The 20,417-nt window shown below is 43.9% G+C and overlaps 1 protein-coding gene across 2 annotated transcripts in view; it reads right to left on the reverse strand.

Annotated features, from left to right (window-relative positions):
* The window catches only part of fancm (FA complementation group M), a 66,838-nt gene that overhangs the window by 12,559 nt on the left and 33,862 nt on the right, over positions 1–20,417 (reverse strand). Inside the window, exons 11-16 of one of the 2 annotated variants that reach the window (XM_062968727.1) lie at positions 16,536–16,767; positions 15,423–15,580; positions 14,113–14,265; positions 4,887–6,759; positions 1,355–1,434; positions 1,175–1,240 (exon numbers count right to left, since the gene is read on the reverse strand). In XM_062968727.1, the coding sequence (XP_062824797.1) occupies positions 1,175–1,240; positions 1,355–1,434; positions 4,887–6,759; positions 14,113–14,265; positions 15,423–15,580; positions 16,536–16,767 (2,562 nt within the window). Of the gene's footprint in view, positions 1–1,174; positions 1,241–1,354; positions 1,438–4,886; positions 6,760–14,112; positions 14,266–15,422; positions 15,581–16,535; positions 16,768–20,417 lie in introns of both variants that reach the window. The other variant, XM_062968726.1, reaches the window with a different exon arrangement.

Raw genomic sequence — 20,417 nt, forward strand, 5'->3', positions numbered from 1 at the left:
GTGGACAAGTTCAAAAGAAAAATGGAAACCATGAAAAGGAACAAAATCTGGCTCCCAGTATTTAAAAACTCTAAATCGGGACACTGAATAAAGAACAACACTCTGAAAACAAAGGAATTCCAGACAAGAAACAATCAGGGCTAGCTAACACTTCCCAACAAAGGATTTCCCCAGGCAGGAATCAGACAGGCTTTGAAGCTGCAAGGCTTTTCAATGCTAATCAAGGTGGCCAACTGCAACATTCGCACTTGCTTCCAACAGACAAAAGTTCTTACTCCCACCCTGGATATATATGCCCCACGTGCCTAGTTTCAAACAGACCTCACAACTTCAGGATGATTTATCTGAGGCACTTTATTCTGTCCCTTCAGTAGAGAATCCTTCACTAAATGCAGCACTTTATCTCTCTACCTCACCCTTTGGGTTTATAATTTCAGTGCTTGCACCATGGCCCAGTTCGCTTTTGTTTCATTCCTGTTTTGATTTATACTATACTTTATTATGTTATTGTTCCTATTTTACTGTTTTACCATGTTACTGTGCATATTGGGTTTTACTTTGTTGCCTTTTTTTATCTGCTAATGATGCATGTCATGTATGTATTTTATTTTGTTTTACTGTGTTGCCTGGGCTTGGCCCCATGCTAGCTGTCCCGAGTCCCTTCGGGCAGATGGAGGTGGGGTACAAAAATAAAGTTGTTATTATTTTATTATTATGCCTGCCATAGATGTGGGTGAAATGTCAGGAGAGAATGCTTCTGGAACATGGCCAGGCAGCCTGGAAAACTCACAGCAACCCAACCAGTGGATACGTCAGCCCAAGTTTTTAGGGTCATTTTGAGGGATGTTTTAGGTCTTCCAAGGACAGATTAGATAAAATGAGGGGTCCCATTTGGATAAGTGTCAAGGCAAAGTATTTTTATTGCTCAGTGGAAGAGTCAGCCCATGTTTTCTTGGACAATCTCTAGACTAAACCATCTAGACTTCTACCTGAGAGTATACAGTATCTTGCTGTGTCTGGAAAGCTAAGCGGGTTCTGTCCTATTGTGGGCCAAAATCCCTTTTAGGCCGGAAGAACTGTTTTCCTGAGAATAAAAATGAATACTGAACCCTGAAAGAGCAGCAGCTGTGTTGTAAGAACATTAAAGAACACAACGCACAGAACGGCGACTCACCGCAATGAGGGGACGTCTCCGCTTCTTGATGGTGTGAATCGGTGACTCAACGTCGCCGCTGTTGTTCTTGCAGGAGACATAAAGGAAAGGAAATAATGTCAAAATTGCACCTTGAGATTCCAGGGAGGAGAGGTTTGTGCGTGGCCTCTGAAGGCATTCAATTCCAGCCCAAGGACTTACATTTGGAGACGTCAGAATGGTTCTTTTCTTTTTATTCTTCCTGAGAAAGACAATGTCCTCTTCGCTGTCAGTGCCGGGCCCTGCTGGGAGGGAACAAACAGGGAACAATAAGGAAAGGTGGCTTTCCTTCTGCAATATATTGGGAGGTTAGAGAGAGAAGAGAAGCTTCATTTTGATCAGCCAGGTCTTTCTTCCTCAGAAGACGTCAGAACCGTCTGCCTCCCATTCCCCAGAAGCGCCGGGGACAAAATGGACAATATGAATGATGTCTCCTGCTGGGTGAATGGGACAAATTGGTCTTGCTGGGAAATAATGGGATGGAAGGAAGAAGAAGGGTGGGCAGGCAGAGAGCTAAATCTGTCAGGCTGGTTCTGAACAGTGACTTCAGCCATTGCATAAATGTCAACGTGGGACATACAAGCTTTAGATCAGGGGTGTCCAACCCTTTGGGTTCCTTGGACCACACTGGAAGAACAATTGTCTTGGGCCACATATAAAATACACTAATGATGACAGATGTGCTAAAGCTGCAATAACAACAGAGGTCTGGCTATCATCTTTAACACACTCAGCTTGTGTTAAAGATGGAGGGCCGGCCGGAGTCTGTACCCGACAGTTTTCATCAGTGCCTCGAGGCCATTATTGGATGGTTGCGTTCCAGTAGGTTGAGGGTGAATCCAGCAAAGACGGAGAACCAATGGCTGGGCCGACCGGGCAGTGGGGATATCTAGTTGCCAACCCTGGATGGCGAAGCGCTACGCCCGTCTTCACTAGTAAAGAGTCTGGGAGTCCTCTTGGACCCTTCATTGACGATGGAGGCCCAGGTCTCCGCCGTTACCAAAACCGCCTTTTTTCATCTTCGGCAGGCTAGACGGCTAGCCCCCTATTTGTCTAGGGACAACCTGGCTACAGTGATCCAGGCTACAGTCATCTCGAGACTGGACTACTGTAATGCCCTTTACATCGGCCTTCCTGTGTCGGTGATCTGGAAGCTCAAATTGGTGCAAAATGCAGCTGCCCGGCTCCTTGCGGGAGTCCCGATAAGATGCCACATAACACCCATCTTACGGCAGCTGCACTGGTTACCAATTGAGCACCGGATCACTTTCAAAGTGATGGTACTTACCTTCAAGGCCTTACATGGTCCAGGGCCGATGTACCTGAGGGACCGCCTCACCCCCTACAAACCCCAGAGATCCCTCCGTTCTGAGGACCAAGACCTGTTGGAAGTCCCCAGTTTTAAGACCTTGCGTCTAACGGCAACTAGACGCAGAGCCTTTTCAGCAGTGGCGCCATCTCTGTGGAACACCTTGCCACCTGAAGTTCGTGCCTTGCGGGACTTGCCGGCTTTCCGCAGGGCATGTAAGACACACCTGTTTAGGCAGGCTTTTGAGTTCTGTTATTGATGTTTTAAAAGGTGCTTTTAGGATGTTTTTAAAGATTTTTTTAAAAAAATGTTTTTAAGATGTTTTTTAAATTGTTGATTTTAGCCGGTTCTTGTAAGCCGCTCCGAGCCCTAGGGGAGTGGCGGTATATAAGTTTGAAAAATAAATAAATAAATAAATAAATAAATAAAAATTGTGATATCCAGCACCACAGGTAACTAAAAACGTCCTCACATAATAATCCTTATTATGCACTGTCCCATTCAGAGGATCTTTCAAAATCATCGAGCAGACCTTCCGGCCAAATTGTTTACAATTACAGAGTTTGTGCTCAAGAATTACATAATCGAGTTACGTTTTTTTTTTAATGTCATAATATTCTGAGTATCATAAATGTACAATTTTGCTTTGGGACCCATGCAGCTCATGGGCTGCGGGTTGGAGAAGCCTACTTTAGAGGAGGCCTTTTGTCCAAAACGTTTGGCTGAGATGACCCATGAAGCAAGAAAGGGTTGAGCTTGGGAGACTGGACCTTTCCTTAGAATCCTAGAATTGGAAGAGACCTCATGGGGCATCCAGTTCAACCCTCTTCTGCCAAGAAGCAGGAAAATCGCCTTCAAAACCTCCCCGAGAGATGGCCATCCAACCTGTTTCAAAGCCTCCAAAGAAGGAGCCTCCGCCACCTCCCCACGGGGCAGAGGGAGAGTTCCACTGCTCAACAGCCCTCACAGTGAGGAAGTTCTTCCTGATGTTCAGGTGGAATCTCCTTTCCTGTAGTTTGAAGCCATTGCTCCATTGCGTCCTAGTCTCCAGGCAGCAGAAAACAAGCTTGCCCCCTCCTCCCTAGGACTTCCTTCCCCTCCCATCTTGATCCCTGGACCTCCTCATGTCTTCTCTTCTGCAGGCTAAACATACCCAGCTCCTTAAGCCACTCCTCATAGGGCTTGTTCTCCAGACCCTCCTCTGGACACACTGCAGCTTAGAGTCAACATCTACCTTCAACTGCTGTGCCCAGAATTGAACACAGTATGACACACTAAGTGATGAGCCAATTAACATTTTGGATGTTCTTTTTCCAGAATGGGAGTTTTTAATGCAGGATAAAGCAGAAAACTGTTATAATGCCAATGAATGCCATGCAAAGGGTTTCTCTGCATTTTCTTAACAAATAAAGTACTATCAGCATGACAGTGAGGCTTTTCTCTGAAAGTTATAATGCCTTAAATCCCCTGTTCTTCCCAAAAGTCATTAATTAATCAGCCCCAGAGGGTTTTTAATAATCTATCCTGTATTTATTACGGTCTTACCATGTATGTGTTTTAAATGCAATTTTTTTATCCTTGTATTGTTGTTTTAATTGATATATTGTATTACTGTTTTCGGAGCCCCGGTGGTGAAGTGTGTTAAAGCGCTGAGCTGCTGAACTTGCAGACTGAAAGGTCCCAGGTTCAAATCCCGGGAGCGGAGTGAGCGCCCGCTGTTGCTCCAGCTTCTGCCAACCTAGCAGTTCAAAAACATGCCAATGTGAGTAGATCAATAGGTACCGCTCCAGTGGGAAGGTAACGGCGCTCCATGCAGTCATGCCGGCCACATGACCTTGGAGGTGTCTACGGACAACACCGGCTCTTCGGCTTAGAAATGGAGATGAGCACCAACCCCCAGAGTCAGTCATGACTGGACTTAACATCAGGGGAAACCTTTACCTTTACCTATTACTGTTTTATCTTTTTTATATTGTGATTTGTATTATGTTGCTTATATTTTGTCCTTATGTTGTTTGGGCCTCTGCCCCATGTAAGCCGCCCCGAGTCCCTGCAGGGAGATGGTGGCGGGGTATAAATAAAGTTTTATTATTATTATTATTATTATTATTGAATGGGCTTCCTGCCCATTCCTTTGGGAAGGGAGCTCCTTTCTGCCTCAAGATGCCTGACCCACAGACATGAGAGTCAGCATTAGGGGCTCTTCTCCCAAAAGTCAATCATGTTCTTTTCTGTCTACTCTTTTATCTGAGATATACTACATGTAGGAATAAAAGTTTTTACTTGTTTTACTTTACCAGAGCATCCTGCATGTTTCCTCTCTCACATACTCTGTACTCCGCTATAGATACCAAAGATTGCTAGAATATTCTGTTGAGAGCCTACCTTGAGCAGGGAGCAGCACGATGGAGCCCTTCAGGCTTTCCTTCTCCGCCTTTCCCTTTGCTTTCTCTCCTGGAAAAGCTGACTTGGCCAAGACTTTGACCAGGCTGCTTTGGGCTTGGCTCGGCACCGCTCCGGGTGGGCTTCTCTCCCTCTTCCTAGAAGGCAGACCACCCAGGGTTCCTTTCAAAGGCCCCTCCGGCCTCCGTCTTGGTGTGGAAAACTCAGGCTGTGCAGCATGGAAGGACGGGTGCTGTTTTAGTCCGGCTGGAGTCAGAGGGGAAGTCACGGGGATCACGCTTTCAATGGGCGGCAGGGCAGAGCGCGGGTCCGGCGGGTGCAACGGAGTGGAGGACTTTGTCCGGCCGAAGCATCCCTCGCTGGAAGTTGGTGGGGATTTCCTGGCCACGTTCCCCAAAGGGGAAATATCAGCACCAAGGAAGCCAGGTGTGGCATCTCTTCCGTCTCTCGCTTCCTCTTCCTCTGATTCCTGGATAGAGAAGCCAAGGTCAAAATTGACAGAGAACAACTCCTGAGACGCATCAAAGAGACCTTCGTGAAGCTCCGGCTTCCCTTCCTTTGCGGTACAAACATCACCAGCTGGCTCTAAAGTCTCTTCTCCATAAAGGACCAGTGAATCTGCGGGTTCTTGGTGGGTGACTTGAACGTGGTCATCGCAAGACGGCCATTCAAGTGTCCCTATGGCTTGACTATTGGGTTGACTACACAAGTCTGAAATCACCAAAGGCCTCTTCCCTTTCCCAATGGGTGAATGTGCGTTCTCCGATAAACATTCTTCCTCTACGGAATGCGTAACTGCTTGATCCGGGGTCATATTTCTCCCAGACTTTGTACAGGACCCTTGAGGCTCTTCATCGCCATCCTTTCCCATCTTTAGACAGTGTTTTGTCACAGGCAGGTTTCCCTCTAGGACCCCAATCTCTTCTTCACTACTATTATCAAACAGCTCATCCCAATCGAGAGCGCTCGTCTTGCCAACGGAAGGACTGGAAGCGAGGTTTGTTTCCAAATGGAAGTTCAAGGGGCCAAGTGCATGGACATCACTATGTCCAGAGATGCTGTCAGGTGCGCTGGGTGGATTTTTTAAAGGAACCGGGTTTTCTGAAGGCAAGGGGCCAAGAGACAGACTGGAACCAGATTTCTGCCCGGAGCCTCTCTGTCGTTCTTCGTCATTCCTCCTTTCCTCAGAATCAAAGATCTCCTTCAGGGAAGGAGGGGACCGGGACAGGAGCTTGGCAACTGCTCTGAGGATGTCTTCTCCACAAAGAGGGCCCTCACCCGCATCTGTACCTGCAAACAAGTCTGTCTCTGATTCGGGTAAGTAAAACAGGGAGGAAGCGGGGGAGCTTTCTTCTGCAAGACGGCCACAGCCAGAATCCACACTGTGTCCATTCTCTGGGATCCTCTCTTCTGCTTCTTCGGGGTGACTCTGAAATCCTCTGGATCCTTCACTTCCACAATGAGACGTGCCTCTTTGGAGAGCGTTTGTTTTGTCATTCTGTCCCATGCTTTCTCCATCCTTTTCTGCCCATCTTGGGTCCTCAGAATTGTTTGCTAAGAAGGTATCGGAAGAGCCAATGCCCTCTGAAGCCCGGGTGGAAGGGGCTGCTGTCCGCACGTGGGCCCTGCTCGCAGCTTTGACGCTGTTGGGCTTAAAGAGAGCGGCCCATTCTGTGTCCATCTCTGCGAAAGAAGAGGAGCTGCGTTTGGAGGCATCCAAGGCAGTTCTTCGGGACTTGGAGGTCTTCTGGGCGATTGCAGTATCGCAGCCGCTTTTCTTCTTCTGAACGCCCGAGATGTGCACATCTTCCCAGTGAAGATAAGGCCGGATTTCCTTCTCATAGCTGCAGTCTCCCTAACGAACAAGAAAAGAAACAGAGCTCGTTATTTTTCATATTTGCAGAGTTCAAACCTTCCATCCGTTGTGTTCAATAGGCTCCCACTGTTTTGGATTTGAGAAAATATGTCATCTTCTGCTGAGCTGGGGTTTCAGCCTGTTTTTCAAGATCCCAGGGGAGCCTCTTGCCTTGGTCCTCACATTCAGGCCATGGTGGTGCAACCCTAACCACGAATAACAGGAAACCAAAGAAATCTAAATTAGCAATCTCAAAATCATACTTCCAGTTGATTGCAGGTTAGGCTTCCATTTCAAAAATGTGTGTCCCCTTGCTGTTTTGAGTGTACATCGTGCTCTTTCACATGCCACCCCAGCAGTAAAAGATCACAATTCAGTTCTCAGGTGTATTGAGTCAATGGGATTGATTGCAAGGCTGTTATCTTTCTGTCTTGAGATGTTAAAGCTTGGCTTAAGAAGTGGGAGATGGGAAGCTTATTTATTTATACTGGGGTTGAGCCAACTGCACTTACACTGGGTGAAAAATTTTCATTTAGTCCCTTTGGCTTAATATCCAGGTCTTTTTTGTCCATATGTTCTCATAATACTAAGGCTGGTTTGATACTAAAAAAAAGTAGAGATACAGAATGGAGGACGATGCCTGGCTTGATAGAAGTACATGTGAGAAAGATCTTGGGAGACTTTGTGGGAAGGAAGGAGAACATGAACCAACAATGTAATGCAGTGGCAAAAAAGCCTATGGGATTTGGGCCTGCATCAAGAGGAGTCTGGTGCCTAGATCCAGGGAAGTCTATTCTGCCTTGGTCAGACCACTTTACCTGGAATCACACTGTGTCCAATTCTGGGCACTGCAATTTAATAGAGATGTTGATTCTAAGCTGGAAGGTGTTCAGAGGAGGGCGACTCAAAGGATCAAGGGTCTGGAGAACAAGCTCTACGAGGAGCCGCTTAAAGAGCTGGGCATGTTTAGCCTGCAGAAGAGAAGGCTGAGAGGAGACATGGATCAAGAGGTGAGGGGAAGGAAGTCATAGGGAGCAAACTTGTTTTCCGCTGCTCTGGAGATTAGGACACAATGGGACAATGGCTTCAAGCTTCAGAACATCCTGACTGTGTGAGAGATTGAGCTGTTCAGCAGTGGAACTCTCTCTCTACCCCAGAATGTGGTGGAAGCTCCTCCTTTGGAGGTTTTGAAAGAGAGACTCAATGGCCATCTTTCGGGGGTGCTCTGAATGTGATTTTCCTGCTTCTTGGAAGAATGGGGTTGGACTGGATGGCCCACCAGGTCTCTTCCAACTCTAGGATTCTAGGATTCTGTGACTCTATGAAATGACGGTTAAGGGGAGATTTGGAAAACTGGCAGTTTTGCTGGCACACACCATCTGCAGGGACCTAAGCATGCGGCATCACTTCCATGCAGCCTTTAATCAAGGATTTCAAGGCACACCACCACAATTGAAATATGGAAGCATCTAAAACCAAAAAATAAAAATAAAATAAAAGTTTGATTAAAAAGTCAGGAAGTTTAAGAAAGCTACTCCTCAGAGGGATTTGTGGTTTCCTTTCTTTGGACTAAAGGCAGCTCCCAAGTTACATACCAACAAGATAGGTTTTGTAGGTTTGTTCTTAAGTTGAATTTGTAAGCTGGGATAAGTACATTTCTCGTTGTAATTCCAGCCAATATATAGAATCCCAGAGTTGGAAGAGACCTGGTGGGACATCCAGTCCAACCTCATTGTGCCAAGAAGCAGGAAAATTGCATTCAAAGCATCCCCGATGGATGGCCATGCAGCCTCTGCTTAAAAGCCTCCAAAGAAGGAGCCTTCTGAGGGGGAGATTCCACTCACTTCCAGTTGTCTCAGCCCCGTTTGTAACTATGAGCCGGGCCGGCCAGTACTCTCCTCTGTGTCTCTGCTCAGAAGGAAGGCCCATTGTCCCAAACGAACTTGTAGCACTTTATCTAAGATTTAATTCGCAACTTATACAGTGCACCTTGCTGATCTATTATTACAGCCTCACTGTTTTTAATTCTATGTTTTTAATTAAGTGTTTTTAATTTTCTGGTTAATGTGTAAATGCTATTACTGGTGCATGTTATTGTTTGTTGATGTATTGTATATTGTAATTGCTCTTGTATCTGATAGTTCTGTGAGCCGCCCCGAGTCCCCTTTGGGGGAGATGGAGGCGGGATACAAATAAAACTTATTATTATGATTATTATGATTATTATTGTGGCTCTTGGGAAAAACATGGCTGTATCTGTTCGTATGTGTATATGAGTGATATATAGACTACACCATTCTTTCCCTCTGCAATGACCGAATTGTACAACTGGAATAGAAATATTGTAAATAAACAAACAAACAAATAAACGGGTACATCTCAGTGGTCTTTTTGTTATATAATGCCTGGTTGCCATGTTCCACCAAGAAAGATCAGGAGGGGTTTTTTGGAGGGGTGGGCAAAGAGGCATCATCCCGGATCTCATGTAAAACTGATCAAGAGATCAAACCGGCCTTGGTACACTTAGGTCAGACTCACCTGAGAACAGACTCTCTTTTGCATGTTTCCCACCCATTAATTGGCAACTAGTCAGCTGCAAATGTGATATTCAAAAATACTACCCTGGAAAAAAAGGCTAGCTTCCAATCCGAACAAAATCACTTAAAAATGATTTGATTGGTAAGTTGCATAAGGCCTTCTTCCAGGGAGGCTGAAGCCTCTCCCCAGCAGGGATCACGGTGTGGCCTCATTTCAGGCTGATTATTGCCGGGAGTTACATAAATGCTCTCCTTTGCTTCGGAGCAGGTCGCTTTGCCCTCACAAGGTTACAAAGTGCAAGAAAGGCCCACGGAGAAGATTCACACCTTTCCATTCTGCTTGGTGCGCATAATGCCCAAAGGGTTCACAGAGCCCAGGCTGGGACCTGCTGCTCTTCAAAGCAGAGACAGAGACAAAGCATGGGACAGAATGGCTGCCGGTCCAGAGGGACCACATTGGCAGCTCTGCAAGTTGCAGATTTCAGTCCCATTCACCATGGGTCACAACCCCAAGAAGGTGGAAGAACATGCAAAGACTGCAAAAGAAATGCTTTCAGTATGTGATTAAGAACACATCCTCTTCTAAGCATCAGTGAGGTTGTCAATGACTGGAAAAGTCCTAGCTGCAAAGGCTCAAGTCCACAGAGCCTTGGAAATGTGAGAAAACTATTAGTAGTAGTAGTAGTAGTAGTAGTAGTAATAATAATAATAATAATAATAATAATAAAACTTTATTTATACCCCACCACCATCTCCCCACAGGGACTTGGGGCAGCTTACATGGGGCAGAGGCCCAAACAACATAAGGACAAAATAAACAGCAACATAATAGAAATCACAATATAAAAAAAGATAAAACAGTAATACAATATGAAACAAGAGTATTATAACAGTTAAAGCCAATCAATTAAATGTCCCTGTACTGTGTTAGAACTTAACAAAATTTACATTATACTACTATTCAGATGTTCTTTGCAGAGAAAACAGACCCAATTGCTCTTCTAAGTTTCTTTAAAGTTTCCAAAAGTAAAACCAAGTCAATCCTGGTCATGATAAAACTGCAGGAAGGAGAACAAGGAAGGAATGGTGTGCAGGGAGAAACACTCTGTGAAAACGCAACAGTGCCTTTTTACTGCTGCATGCTGTGCATTTTCTGCAGCACGAAAGGGAAACACATAGGGAAAGTATTGCAAAGCCTCTCAGGCTCCCAAGCGCAACTATATCCTCTTAGATCTTCAAAGGGCCCTTTAATGCTCTGGGGCAAAGATATAAGTGTTGAGAGAAACCAACCAAATAGGCAAACAATTTCTGTGTTTGAGGCGAGAGGAGGGGCAATAGCGCTTTCTAGGGCCCTCCGTAGAGCCCTAAGAGGTGCCACGTTGAGGCCATTTCAGGCCCCACAAAGCCAGGAAAGCGCCACTGGCCTTCAGATGGTCAAAATGTCACCAGTATAGCAAAACAAGACTACATCTTTCCCATTGGAGAACATCACCAAAAGACACAAAGATGTAGCCTCTTTTAAAGATCTGTTTTACTATGGAGAGCAGAAGGAATAAAACAATTATTTATTTATTTATTTACAGTATTTATATTCCGCCCTTCTCACCCCGATGGGGACTCAGGGCGGATCACATTATAACACACATAGGGCAAACATTCAATGCCCATAAACACATCAAACAGAGACAGAGAGAGACACGCAGAGGCAAGTTAACAATCCTGCCAAATGAATCCCCTTCAGTCCAGTTAACATGTGAGCATCAAATTGGAGGGACAAAGGGGAAACTTTTTCTGATTTCCATTTGGGGTTCTTGTACTTTTAGAGTTTGGTGGCAGTAAGTATTATGGCAGGGTTGCAGTGAGTTTTCTGGGCTGTATGGCCATATTCCAGAAGCATTTTCTATGGATGTTTCGCCCACATCTATAGCAGGCATCGTCAAAGATGGTGAGGTCAGTTGGAAACTAGGCAAGTGGGGTTTATTACCTGTGGAATGATGTCCAGGGTGGGAGAAAGAAAGAACTCTTGTCTGTTGGAAGCGAGTGTGAATGCTGCAATTTCTTTCAACAGACAAGAGTTCTTTCTCCCACCCTGGACATTATTCCACAGGTATATAAACCCCACAACCTCCAAGGATGCCTGCCATAGATGTAGGTCAAATGTCAGGAGTGAATGCTTCTGGAATATGGCCAGACAGACCGGAAAACTCACAGCAACCCAGTGAATTCGGCCATGAAAGCCTTCGGCAACACAATATTATGAGATCTTAGCAACTAGGAAGCAGGCATTTGGTGATGCCCTTGTTGCTGTTATTTGCCATGAAGCCAGGTTTGACTTGTGGCAGTCCTAGGAATCAGAGACCTGTGCAATCCCTTTCTTGGTGGCATCAACCCACCTCTATTGCAATCTCCTTTCCCCAATACATTCCATTTAACCAAACACTTCCATCTTTCCCAATGACTGGTATCTATCACCTCTCTCTCAGGTGTCCTGAACTGTAACTCTATGAAGAGAACGAAGAGTTGACGACACGGATATAAAACTAACGGAAAACTCAAACCACCAAGAGATCAAGAAAGACGGTGGATGAACAATTAGAAAATATATTACGACGATTATATGTAACGGATGGAACTAGATGAAGCAGCAGTATAGAACGGACAGTGCTGTATTGTATATAACCCTAAGTGAATGATGGGGAAGGGCTGGAGGGAGTCAAGATGTGGGAGCAATCGATGTAACAATGTATTACGTGAAATGTTTCCTAACATGGCAAATATATTACATGAAATGTTTTCAATCAAGTAAATGATGCTTTTTAATAATCATAATAATATATACATAACGGTTATACAACGTAACAAGATAACCGTGTTATGTGAAATGTTTTCAATTAAGTAAATGATGCTTTTTAATAATCTTAGTAATATATCCATAATGGTGATACAATGTTACGTGAAATGTTTCCTAATAAGTAAATGACACTTTTTAATAATATTAACTATATACGTAACGGATATCTAAGTTTCAGAATGCCCAGATGTCCTCCCGATATTTGCACAAGATCTGGCCTGATTTCCAAGAGAGGCTAAAGTATCACAGCCATTTAATAAATGCTTCATAATGGTTACGTGCGCCTTCAGGCCTGACCCCTTCTGAGGCCAAATGGCTGCTTGTGGAAGATCCCATCTGCCTGCCACGTCCCTGTTGCCATAGCAATGCGCACAGAAGGCAATCACAGCAACTTTAATGGGGTTGTATATGTATGAATGCGCACCCAGGTGCAGCACAAGGAGACACGTTCTTCCCTTTCCTCCTGTTCCCCGCTGTGTACTTGGAGAAAAGGTACATCAAATTGGCCCGAGAGATACGATGTTCAGATCTGCTCAAAAACACATATGCTTAGAACTCATTAAGTCGAAATCCAACGTTTCATGAGCTCATACAAGGGGGTCTTAGATTAAAGAGCTGATTGGCCAAAATGAACAAAATGAATGTCAACAGGGAGAAAGGTAAAGTCTTGTACTTTGGCAATAAATATGAAATGTACAGACATTGGATGGGTGACATTTCGCTTGCAAACAATCCATGTGATGAAAGAGATCTAGGGGTCTTAGGAAAGCATAAGGTGAATGGAAGTACTGCTGAATATTGCAAATGCTTGGACTTTTTCCTGATAGTGGGGATGCGATAATTCCGTTCAACCAGGGTCCAATATAAGTTGACAAGCAACAGAAGAAGCCTGCAGGAAAGCATAGCCAAAGCATAGACAGTACTGGGATGTTTGGACATGCTGATCATGCATCTGGTGCAAATGTAGCAAGAATCTTGGCCATAGGGTCCAAGTCTAAACAGGACATTATGTTTCATCCACACATAGAGCCTGAAGGTAATTCTGAAGACAGTACTGGTAATAATTTTGTGCATGGAAGGAAGTTTGTGGACACTATTAGAAGGCACAGTTGTCACTCTCTCAGGCACCCAGGTGGACCTTTTCAGACTCTGTGGTATTTTGGATTTCCAGATAAGGAATGACTGCCCTGGATTTCCTTTTTGAGCACCTTATCGACCAATAACACTGTGTAACTGTCAGAGTATTGCAGCGCAGCAATAGTAGTATGAAAAGCAATGGAGCGCAGAATGAAGCAACACTTCAAGACGTCAGTAAAAGCAATATACAAAGCTTTACTGAATGAAGCAGTAAACAGCACAAACAGACTCTTGCAAACAACAAACAAACACAGGACTGATCTGTTCTCCAACAGATCTCAAACTCGACTTGAGCTCAAGACAGACTGAACTGATGCAATAGATATGCACATACTCTTGTGTCTGGATTCAGCCACACACCAAGGTCATCATAGCTCATTAACTCTTTACACACTATCACACACTCTGGATGATGCAATCTGACTGCAATACAAGCATGGCACAAATTACATTTAAACACTCTCATTACACAAATCACACATTGACAGTAACAACATTTGACTTTTTTTTCTGTTCCTGGTTTGAAAGTCTTATTTCCTGTTTAATTGTGCAGTCCTTACTTTGAAAGTAGTTGTTCTGCTCCAGAAACTTTATTTTTGTGTCTGCCACAAACTATGTTGAATTGGTTGAGATTCGATGAGCTATTCATTGAAAACTAGAGCAAAATGCACTGCAGGATGATGTCCCTCTCGCAAAGACCATGTTTTTGCAGTTTAATAAGCTTTCCCCATGTTTTCATGATAGAACCAATTAGGAAAGGGCATTTATAGCTCAGGAACGAATATCCTTGCAAGACACAGGCATCGGGGCCCCTGAGGGCACACTCACCTCCTCGTGCCGCATCTGCTCTATCATGTCCATGAGGCCAATGAAGTGTTGGCAACGGCCCGAATGGTCCACCAGGACAGTCGGGAAAGGGCGGCTCTGCCAGAGGCTCCATTCGGTCAAGGAAAGCACACGGACCTCTTCGGCCACAGGTACCTGGGAGACACGCCAACAGGGTCAAGAAAGAGGGTGAAATTGGTAGACTTTTTAGGAAAATAAAAAGTGGAAATCTATGTCAAAATCACTTAAAGAAAAGCCAAAGGATCAAAAGAAGTATTATATTAACAATAAAGATTTAAAAAGTAGGGCAAGCAACTCCAAAGGACCTGGAAGTTTAAGGATTTTCTTTTCTTTTCTCTCATTTATTATTATTATTATTATTATTATTATTATTATTATTATTATTCGTTTTATATTTTTCTCCCCTCCCCTCGCTCTTTTCTATCTCTGCTTTCATTCCTACTACTCTATAACTGAATTGTTCCACCACTTTTATTGTAAAAGGAAGGAAGCATCTACTATCTACTCCATTCACTATCATTTTATTCTCAATAAAAATGAATTAAAAAAGAAAGAAAGAGGGTGATGATCATGATTATTGCTATTCTGCTTTTTCTCTCCAAAGAGAAACCCAAAGTGGTTAGCATTAAAAGCAGCACAATACATAATTTATAGTTTATGGGGCACCTTCTCATCACAGCTTTATTTGCCCTCCATAAAATTCTTGGAGAACGGAGTCACCAACAAAATGCTGTCTGCTCATCACTGCTGTGTTTTGACCATCCAGGACCGGGCTGTGGCGCAGGCTGGAAAGCAAGCCAGCTGCTACAAATCAACAAATCACTCTGACCAAGAGGTCATGAGTTCGAGGCCAGCCTGGTGCCTGCGTCTTGATCTCTGTCTCTGTTCTGTGTCATGGCATTGAATGTTTGCCTTTATGTGTGCAATGTGATCCGCCCTGAGTCCCCTTCGGGGTGAGAGGGACAGAATATAATTACTGTAAATAAATAAATAAATAAATCCTCTTTAATGATTCAAGGACAGGCATGAGCAAATTAGGCTGGTGGGCCGACTGTATTGCTGTTTCCGAGAGCCAAGGGTGAAGGTAGGGCGAGGTTATGGCTGGATGGATATGCATTCCTCGGCATGTGTGAAAGCTGCCCTCTCCTGTTCTGTGCAATCAGAAGAAATGCAACTCTTCATTACTACCCTGTGGGAAACTCAAGCCTTTGGGCTTATTTAGTCTAACAAAGCTCAGAATTTATTTCCCCAACAACGATCATCTCCGACATGCCCCTCGGTATCCAACTTACGCTTTCCGTCTCCTCATCTGGGAAAGTTTCAAAGCGGCTTCGAGGCAGTGCGGGCATCTTAATGCCATCCCCAGGTTCTAATTTATACAACCGGCGCCATCTTTCAAACTCTTCTGGAGAAAGGCCCCACCCTTCGGAAGGACGCGGCTGCTTTCCTCCTGGACAGGGAGAGAAAGGGAATCACGACGGAGCGCAAAAAAGACAGGGACATTCTAGTGCAGGCTGTCCAGATCAGGCATGGGACAACTTCAGCCCTCCAGGTGTCATTAATACTTTTTAAACAAAGGTTCTTCTTATTGCAGTTTCAGGGTGAGAGGGTATCTCAGAACTTTTACACTTGTACACAAAGAATGACATTGGACATACAGACGTACAGATTCTGTGCAATTACACTGAATTCACAAACCACCTACAGTTAGACTGGCTAACAAACAAAGGGGAATTACATTTTTACTCAGCATTCACACACATATACACTCATTTATCATCATGTATTGTAAATATTGTCATGGTGGGTTTTAAAAACAATCAGCTCCGCAGCACCCTGATTAATTGGTGATCCTATGACCCTCACCAATTCCTCCTCGGTCCAACTGCTTGCTCGTCCGGAGAAGCAGTACCGACAAACGACACCTCACAGTCGTTAATCAGCTGCAGGCAGCGGTTCAAGGATTTATTCCATATATACAAAGATATTTACAAGTTGCAAAGTCCATTGCTAGAAGCAGACATGCTTCTCTTCTTGCCGTTCAGCAGAGCACACACAGACTACTGATAACAGCACATTCCACAGTCCGAAGGAAGAACGTCCTCTCAGGCCGGAAGTCATGGCCTATAGGATGCAGCCAGCTGTTAACTGTTTCATTGCTGGAGCACACAGTTGCAAACAGCAAAAAGCACTTGATTCAACATTTCGTACTTACACAAAAATACTCCAACAAGTATTTCTGCAATCATTGTTTGTGTCAGCACCAAATGCATAACTGGTTAACATTAAGACCAGATATAACAATGGAAGACTCTCTCAATATTCTATGTCTTGGGAGACAAGGAAGGACCCCCCTTGCGTGTCCACACAGTCCACAGGTGCAGCCTCACCTGGCCCCTCCTTACCTGTGCCAGCGGAAAAGGGAAGCCAAGGCTGGAGTAAAGTGTCCCCTTTGGTGTTCTCTGCTTCCTCCTCCTCCTCCTCCTCCTCCTCTTTGGGCGCGATGACCACCAGGTGCATCTGTGGGTCTATGCCTTCCGGAATCATGCGCGGACTGTGCTGGTACAAGCGGAGCCCCTTGTTCTCGGCGAGAGCTTTGAGGAGACTCTTTCTGTTGGACTGGCTTTGGTTGTAAGTCTGCAGAAACAAGGGGGGGGGGGGATTGGCACATTGCTGGCCTGCAGCACAAATGGAATCCCACACTCCAGTGGATTCTATCGGACTTGCTCCCAAGTAGGGATGCATGCGAATCCGCTTTAACACAGGATTGCAGGCCTTGCTCAAATTGATGAATGCCAGTCCTTCGTAGGTAAGATATTCTCTACACTCATCAGTATCAGCTGGATAATCTGTCTGAGGCTGAGTTTATACTGCCATATTAAATCCACATTATATGCTTTGAATTGGATTCTGAATTTTAGAAAAGCCCTGAAAACATGGCTATGTGCCCAGGCTTTCAAAGATTAAATGATAAAAGACGACCCTGGACTGATTTACGGCTACAGCACGAGGATTTTGGAGGAATGGATTTTAATCATATGTTTTATATTTTTCTATTGTTTTAATTGTTTTATTGGATTTTCATTGCTGTTTTAATTATGTGCAGGCATTGAATTGTTGCCAATTTGTACGCCGCCCTGAGTCCCTTCGGGTGAGAAGGGCGGGATATAAATGTTGTATATAAATAAATAAATAAATAAATAAATAAATTATATGACAATGCAGACTCATATCACCCAATTCAACTTAGATAACGTGTTTTATCTGCTTTGATAACCTGGATTATATGGCAGTGTAGATCCAGACTGCTTTCAAAACAGCATTAAAAACACTATGCAACATGATTTTTGTTCGTGTCTTATACATGTCATTTCCTGATTGGTTCTATCTTTAAAACATGGAAAAAGTTTATTAAACTGCAAAAACTTTGTTTTGTTGCAGGAGGGACATCATCCTGCGGCATATCATATCTGATGTATTCGCTGGATTAATGTGTAATTGAATACAGACTGGCTCTGAGTTTTGGCCCAAGGCTACTGGCCCTGTTGTAATGGCCACACAGTGTTTTACTGTTTTAAATGGGGTATGATATTGGATTTTAAGTGTGTTTTTACGATCGTTTGTTTTACTATATTTTGTATTATATGTGGCACTAGCTGTGCCCGGCCACGCGTTGCTGTGGCGAAGTATGGTGGTATGGGAAATAAAGTATTGAGGAATTCGTGGTAGTTAAGGTCAAGGGTAAAGGTTTTCCCCAGACATTAAGTCCAGTCGTGTCTTACTCTGGAGGTTGGTGCTCATCTCCATTTCTAAGCCGAAGAGCCGGCGTTGTCCGGAGACTCCTCCAAGGTCATGTGGGATGACTACATGGAGCGGCGTTACCTTCCCGCCGGAGCAGTACCTATTGATGCACTCACATTTGCATGTTTTCGAACTTCTGGGTTGGCAGAAGCTGGAGCTAACAGTGGGGGCTCTCTCCGCTCCCCCAATTGAAACCTGTGGCCTTTCGGTCCAGAAGTTCAGCAGCTCAGCGCTTTAACACGCCGCGCCATCAGGGGATATTATTTCCTAAAGGTTGTGAATATACAATATTTCTTATTGGTTTTTTTTGTTTGTTGGAGGCAAGTATGAATGCTGCAATTAGGAAAAATGATTAGGATGTAATGGCCTTGCAGCTTTAAAGCCTGGCTGTTTCCTCCCTGAGTGAATTTTTTGTTGGGAGGTGTTAGCTGGCCCTGATTGTTTCCTGTCTGGAATTCCCTTGTTTTCAGAGTGATGTTGTTTGCGATATTTTATGTGCTTCTACTGTCTGTGGCCCTGAGAAAACAGGATTTGCCAGACTTTGATGATGGGAATACTTTGTTGGGAGGTGTTAGCTGGCCCTGATTGTTTCCTGTCTGGAATACCCTTGTTTTCAGAGTGATGTTGTTTGCGATATTTTATGTGCTTCTACTGTCTGTGGCCCTGAGAAAACAGGATTTGCCAGACTTTGATGATGGGAATACTTTGTTGGGAGGTGTTAGCTGGCCCTGATTGTTTCCTGTCTGGAATTCCCCTGTTTATTTACTGTCCTGGTTTTAGAGATTATATTGTTCTGCATTATTCTATCCCAGTAATTATTTCATATTAAAGAAGAATCTCACTTATCCAACATTCGCTTATACCATGTTCTGGATTATCCAACATAAACGGGCCGGCAGAACGTTGGATAAGCGAATATGTTGGATAATGAGGAATTAAGGATAACCCTATTAAACATCAAATTAAGTTATGATTTTACAAATTAAGTACCAAAACATCATGTTAGACAACAAATTTGTCAGAAAAAGTAGTTCAGTACACAGTAATGCTATATAGTAATTACTGTATTTATGAATTTAGCACCAAAATATCACGATATATTGAAAGCATTGACTACAAAAATGCGTTGGATAATCCAGAACGTTGGATAAGTGAATGTTGGATAAGTGAGACTCTACTGTAAATACTACATAGCATTACTGCGCATGGAACTACTTTTTCTGTCAAATTTGTTGTATAATATGATGTTTTGGTGCTTAATTTGTATAACGATTACCTAATTTGATGTTTAATTGGCTTTTCCTGAATCCCTTCTTATTATCCAACATATTCACTTATCCTGCCGGCCTGTTTACGTTGGATAAGTGAGACTCTACTGTATATTTCTAATCTTATATTATCTGCTCAGAACTGGATTATCTGAGGCCCCTTCTCCACAGCTGTATAAAATGCACACTGAAGTGGATTATATTGTAGTGCGGAGTCAAGATAATCCAGTGCAAAGCAGATAATATAAGATTATAAATGGGTTATATAGCTGTGTGGTAGGGCCTTGAGTCTACACTGCCATATAATCCAGTGCAAATTAGATAATCTGTGGAAGAGGTCTAAGTGAGGCCTAAATCTGCCTGTCCCCTAACTGAAACCTGGCTGTCCCTTGGTTGCTAGGCAACCAAGTGGGCAGAGATTAGCCCTCTAAACTGGCAGCAATTGGATAAAAACAATTATTGCTCTCCCTCTAATTAGGACTTTATTTTTCTTTTCTTTTTGTTGTATCAACCTTGAGGCATGGATGATGGGTTGTGTTGTCAAATTTTGAGGTTGGGGGGCCTGTACTTTTGTTGTTTTGTGAATTGCCGTGATGCCATCACTCTTTTATATATATAGATTAATCTTGCCATTATGTAAGACCGCTCTGGGTTCCCCTGGGGGAGAAGAGCGGTATATAAATTAAATAAATAAATAAAATAATAAATAAATATCATCCTGAGTCTCAACCAATGCAATATAGTTTATGACACATTTTCCTATGGTTTTTCCATGAATATCTCATAGATACTAAACCAATTCAACCTGGTTAGTGGCAATAACAAGTGTGTGCTTTCCACCTACGTAACCGCGAAGCCAACAGGAAACTGAAAGTTACTTGGGAAGGCCAAGAGCTCGAACACTGTTTCCATCCTAAATACCTTGGTGTCACCTTAGACTGAACACTAACATATAGGAAACACTGCATGAACACCAAGCACAAAGTCGCTGCACGCAATAAGATCCTGCGGAAACTGACTGGCAGCGCATGGGGAGCAGACCCACAAGTAATAAGAACATCAGCCCTGGCCTTGTCTTTCTCAACTGCAGAGTATGCCTGTCCTGTTTGGCACAAGTCTGCCCATGCAAAGCAGGTGGACATAGCACTGAATGAAACATGCAGAATCATCACGGGATGCCTTAAACCTACACCTGTTGATAAACTCTACAAGTTAGCT

The sequence above is a fragment of the Anolis carolinensis genome, chromosome 1 (genome assembly GCF_035594765.1).
Source record: "Anolis carolinensis isolate JA03-04 chromosome 1, rAnoCar3.1.pri, whole genome shotgun sequence".
Classification (NCBI taxonomy): Eukaryota; Metazoa; Chordata; class Lepidosauria; order Squamata; family Dactyloidae; genus Anolis; species Anolis carolinensis.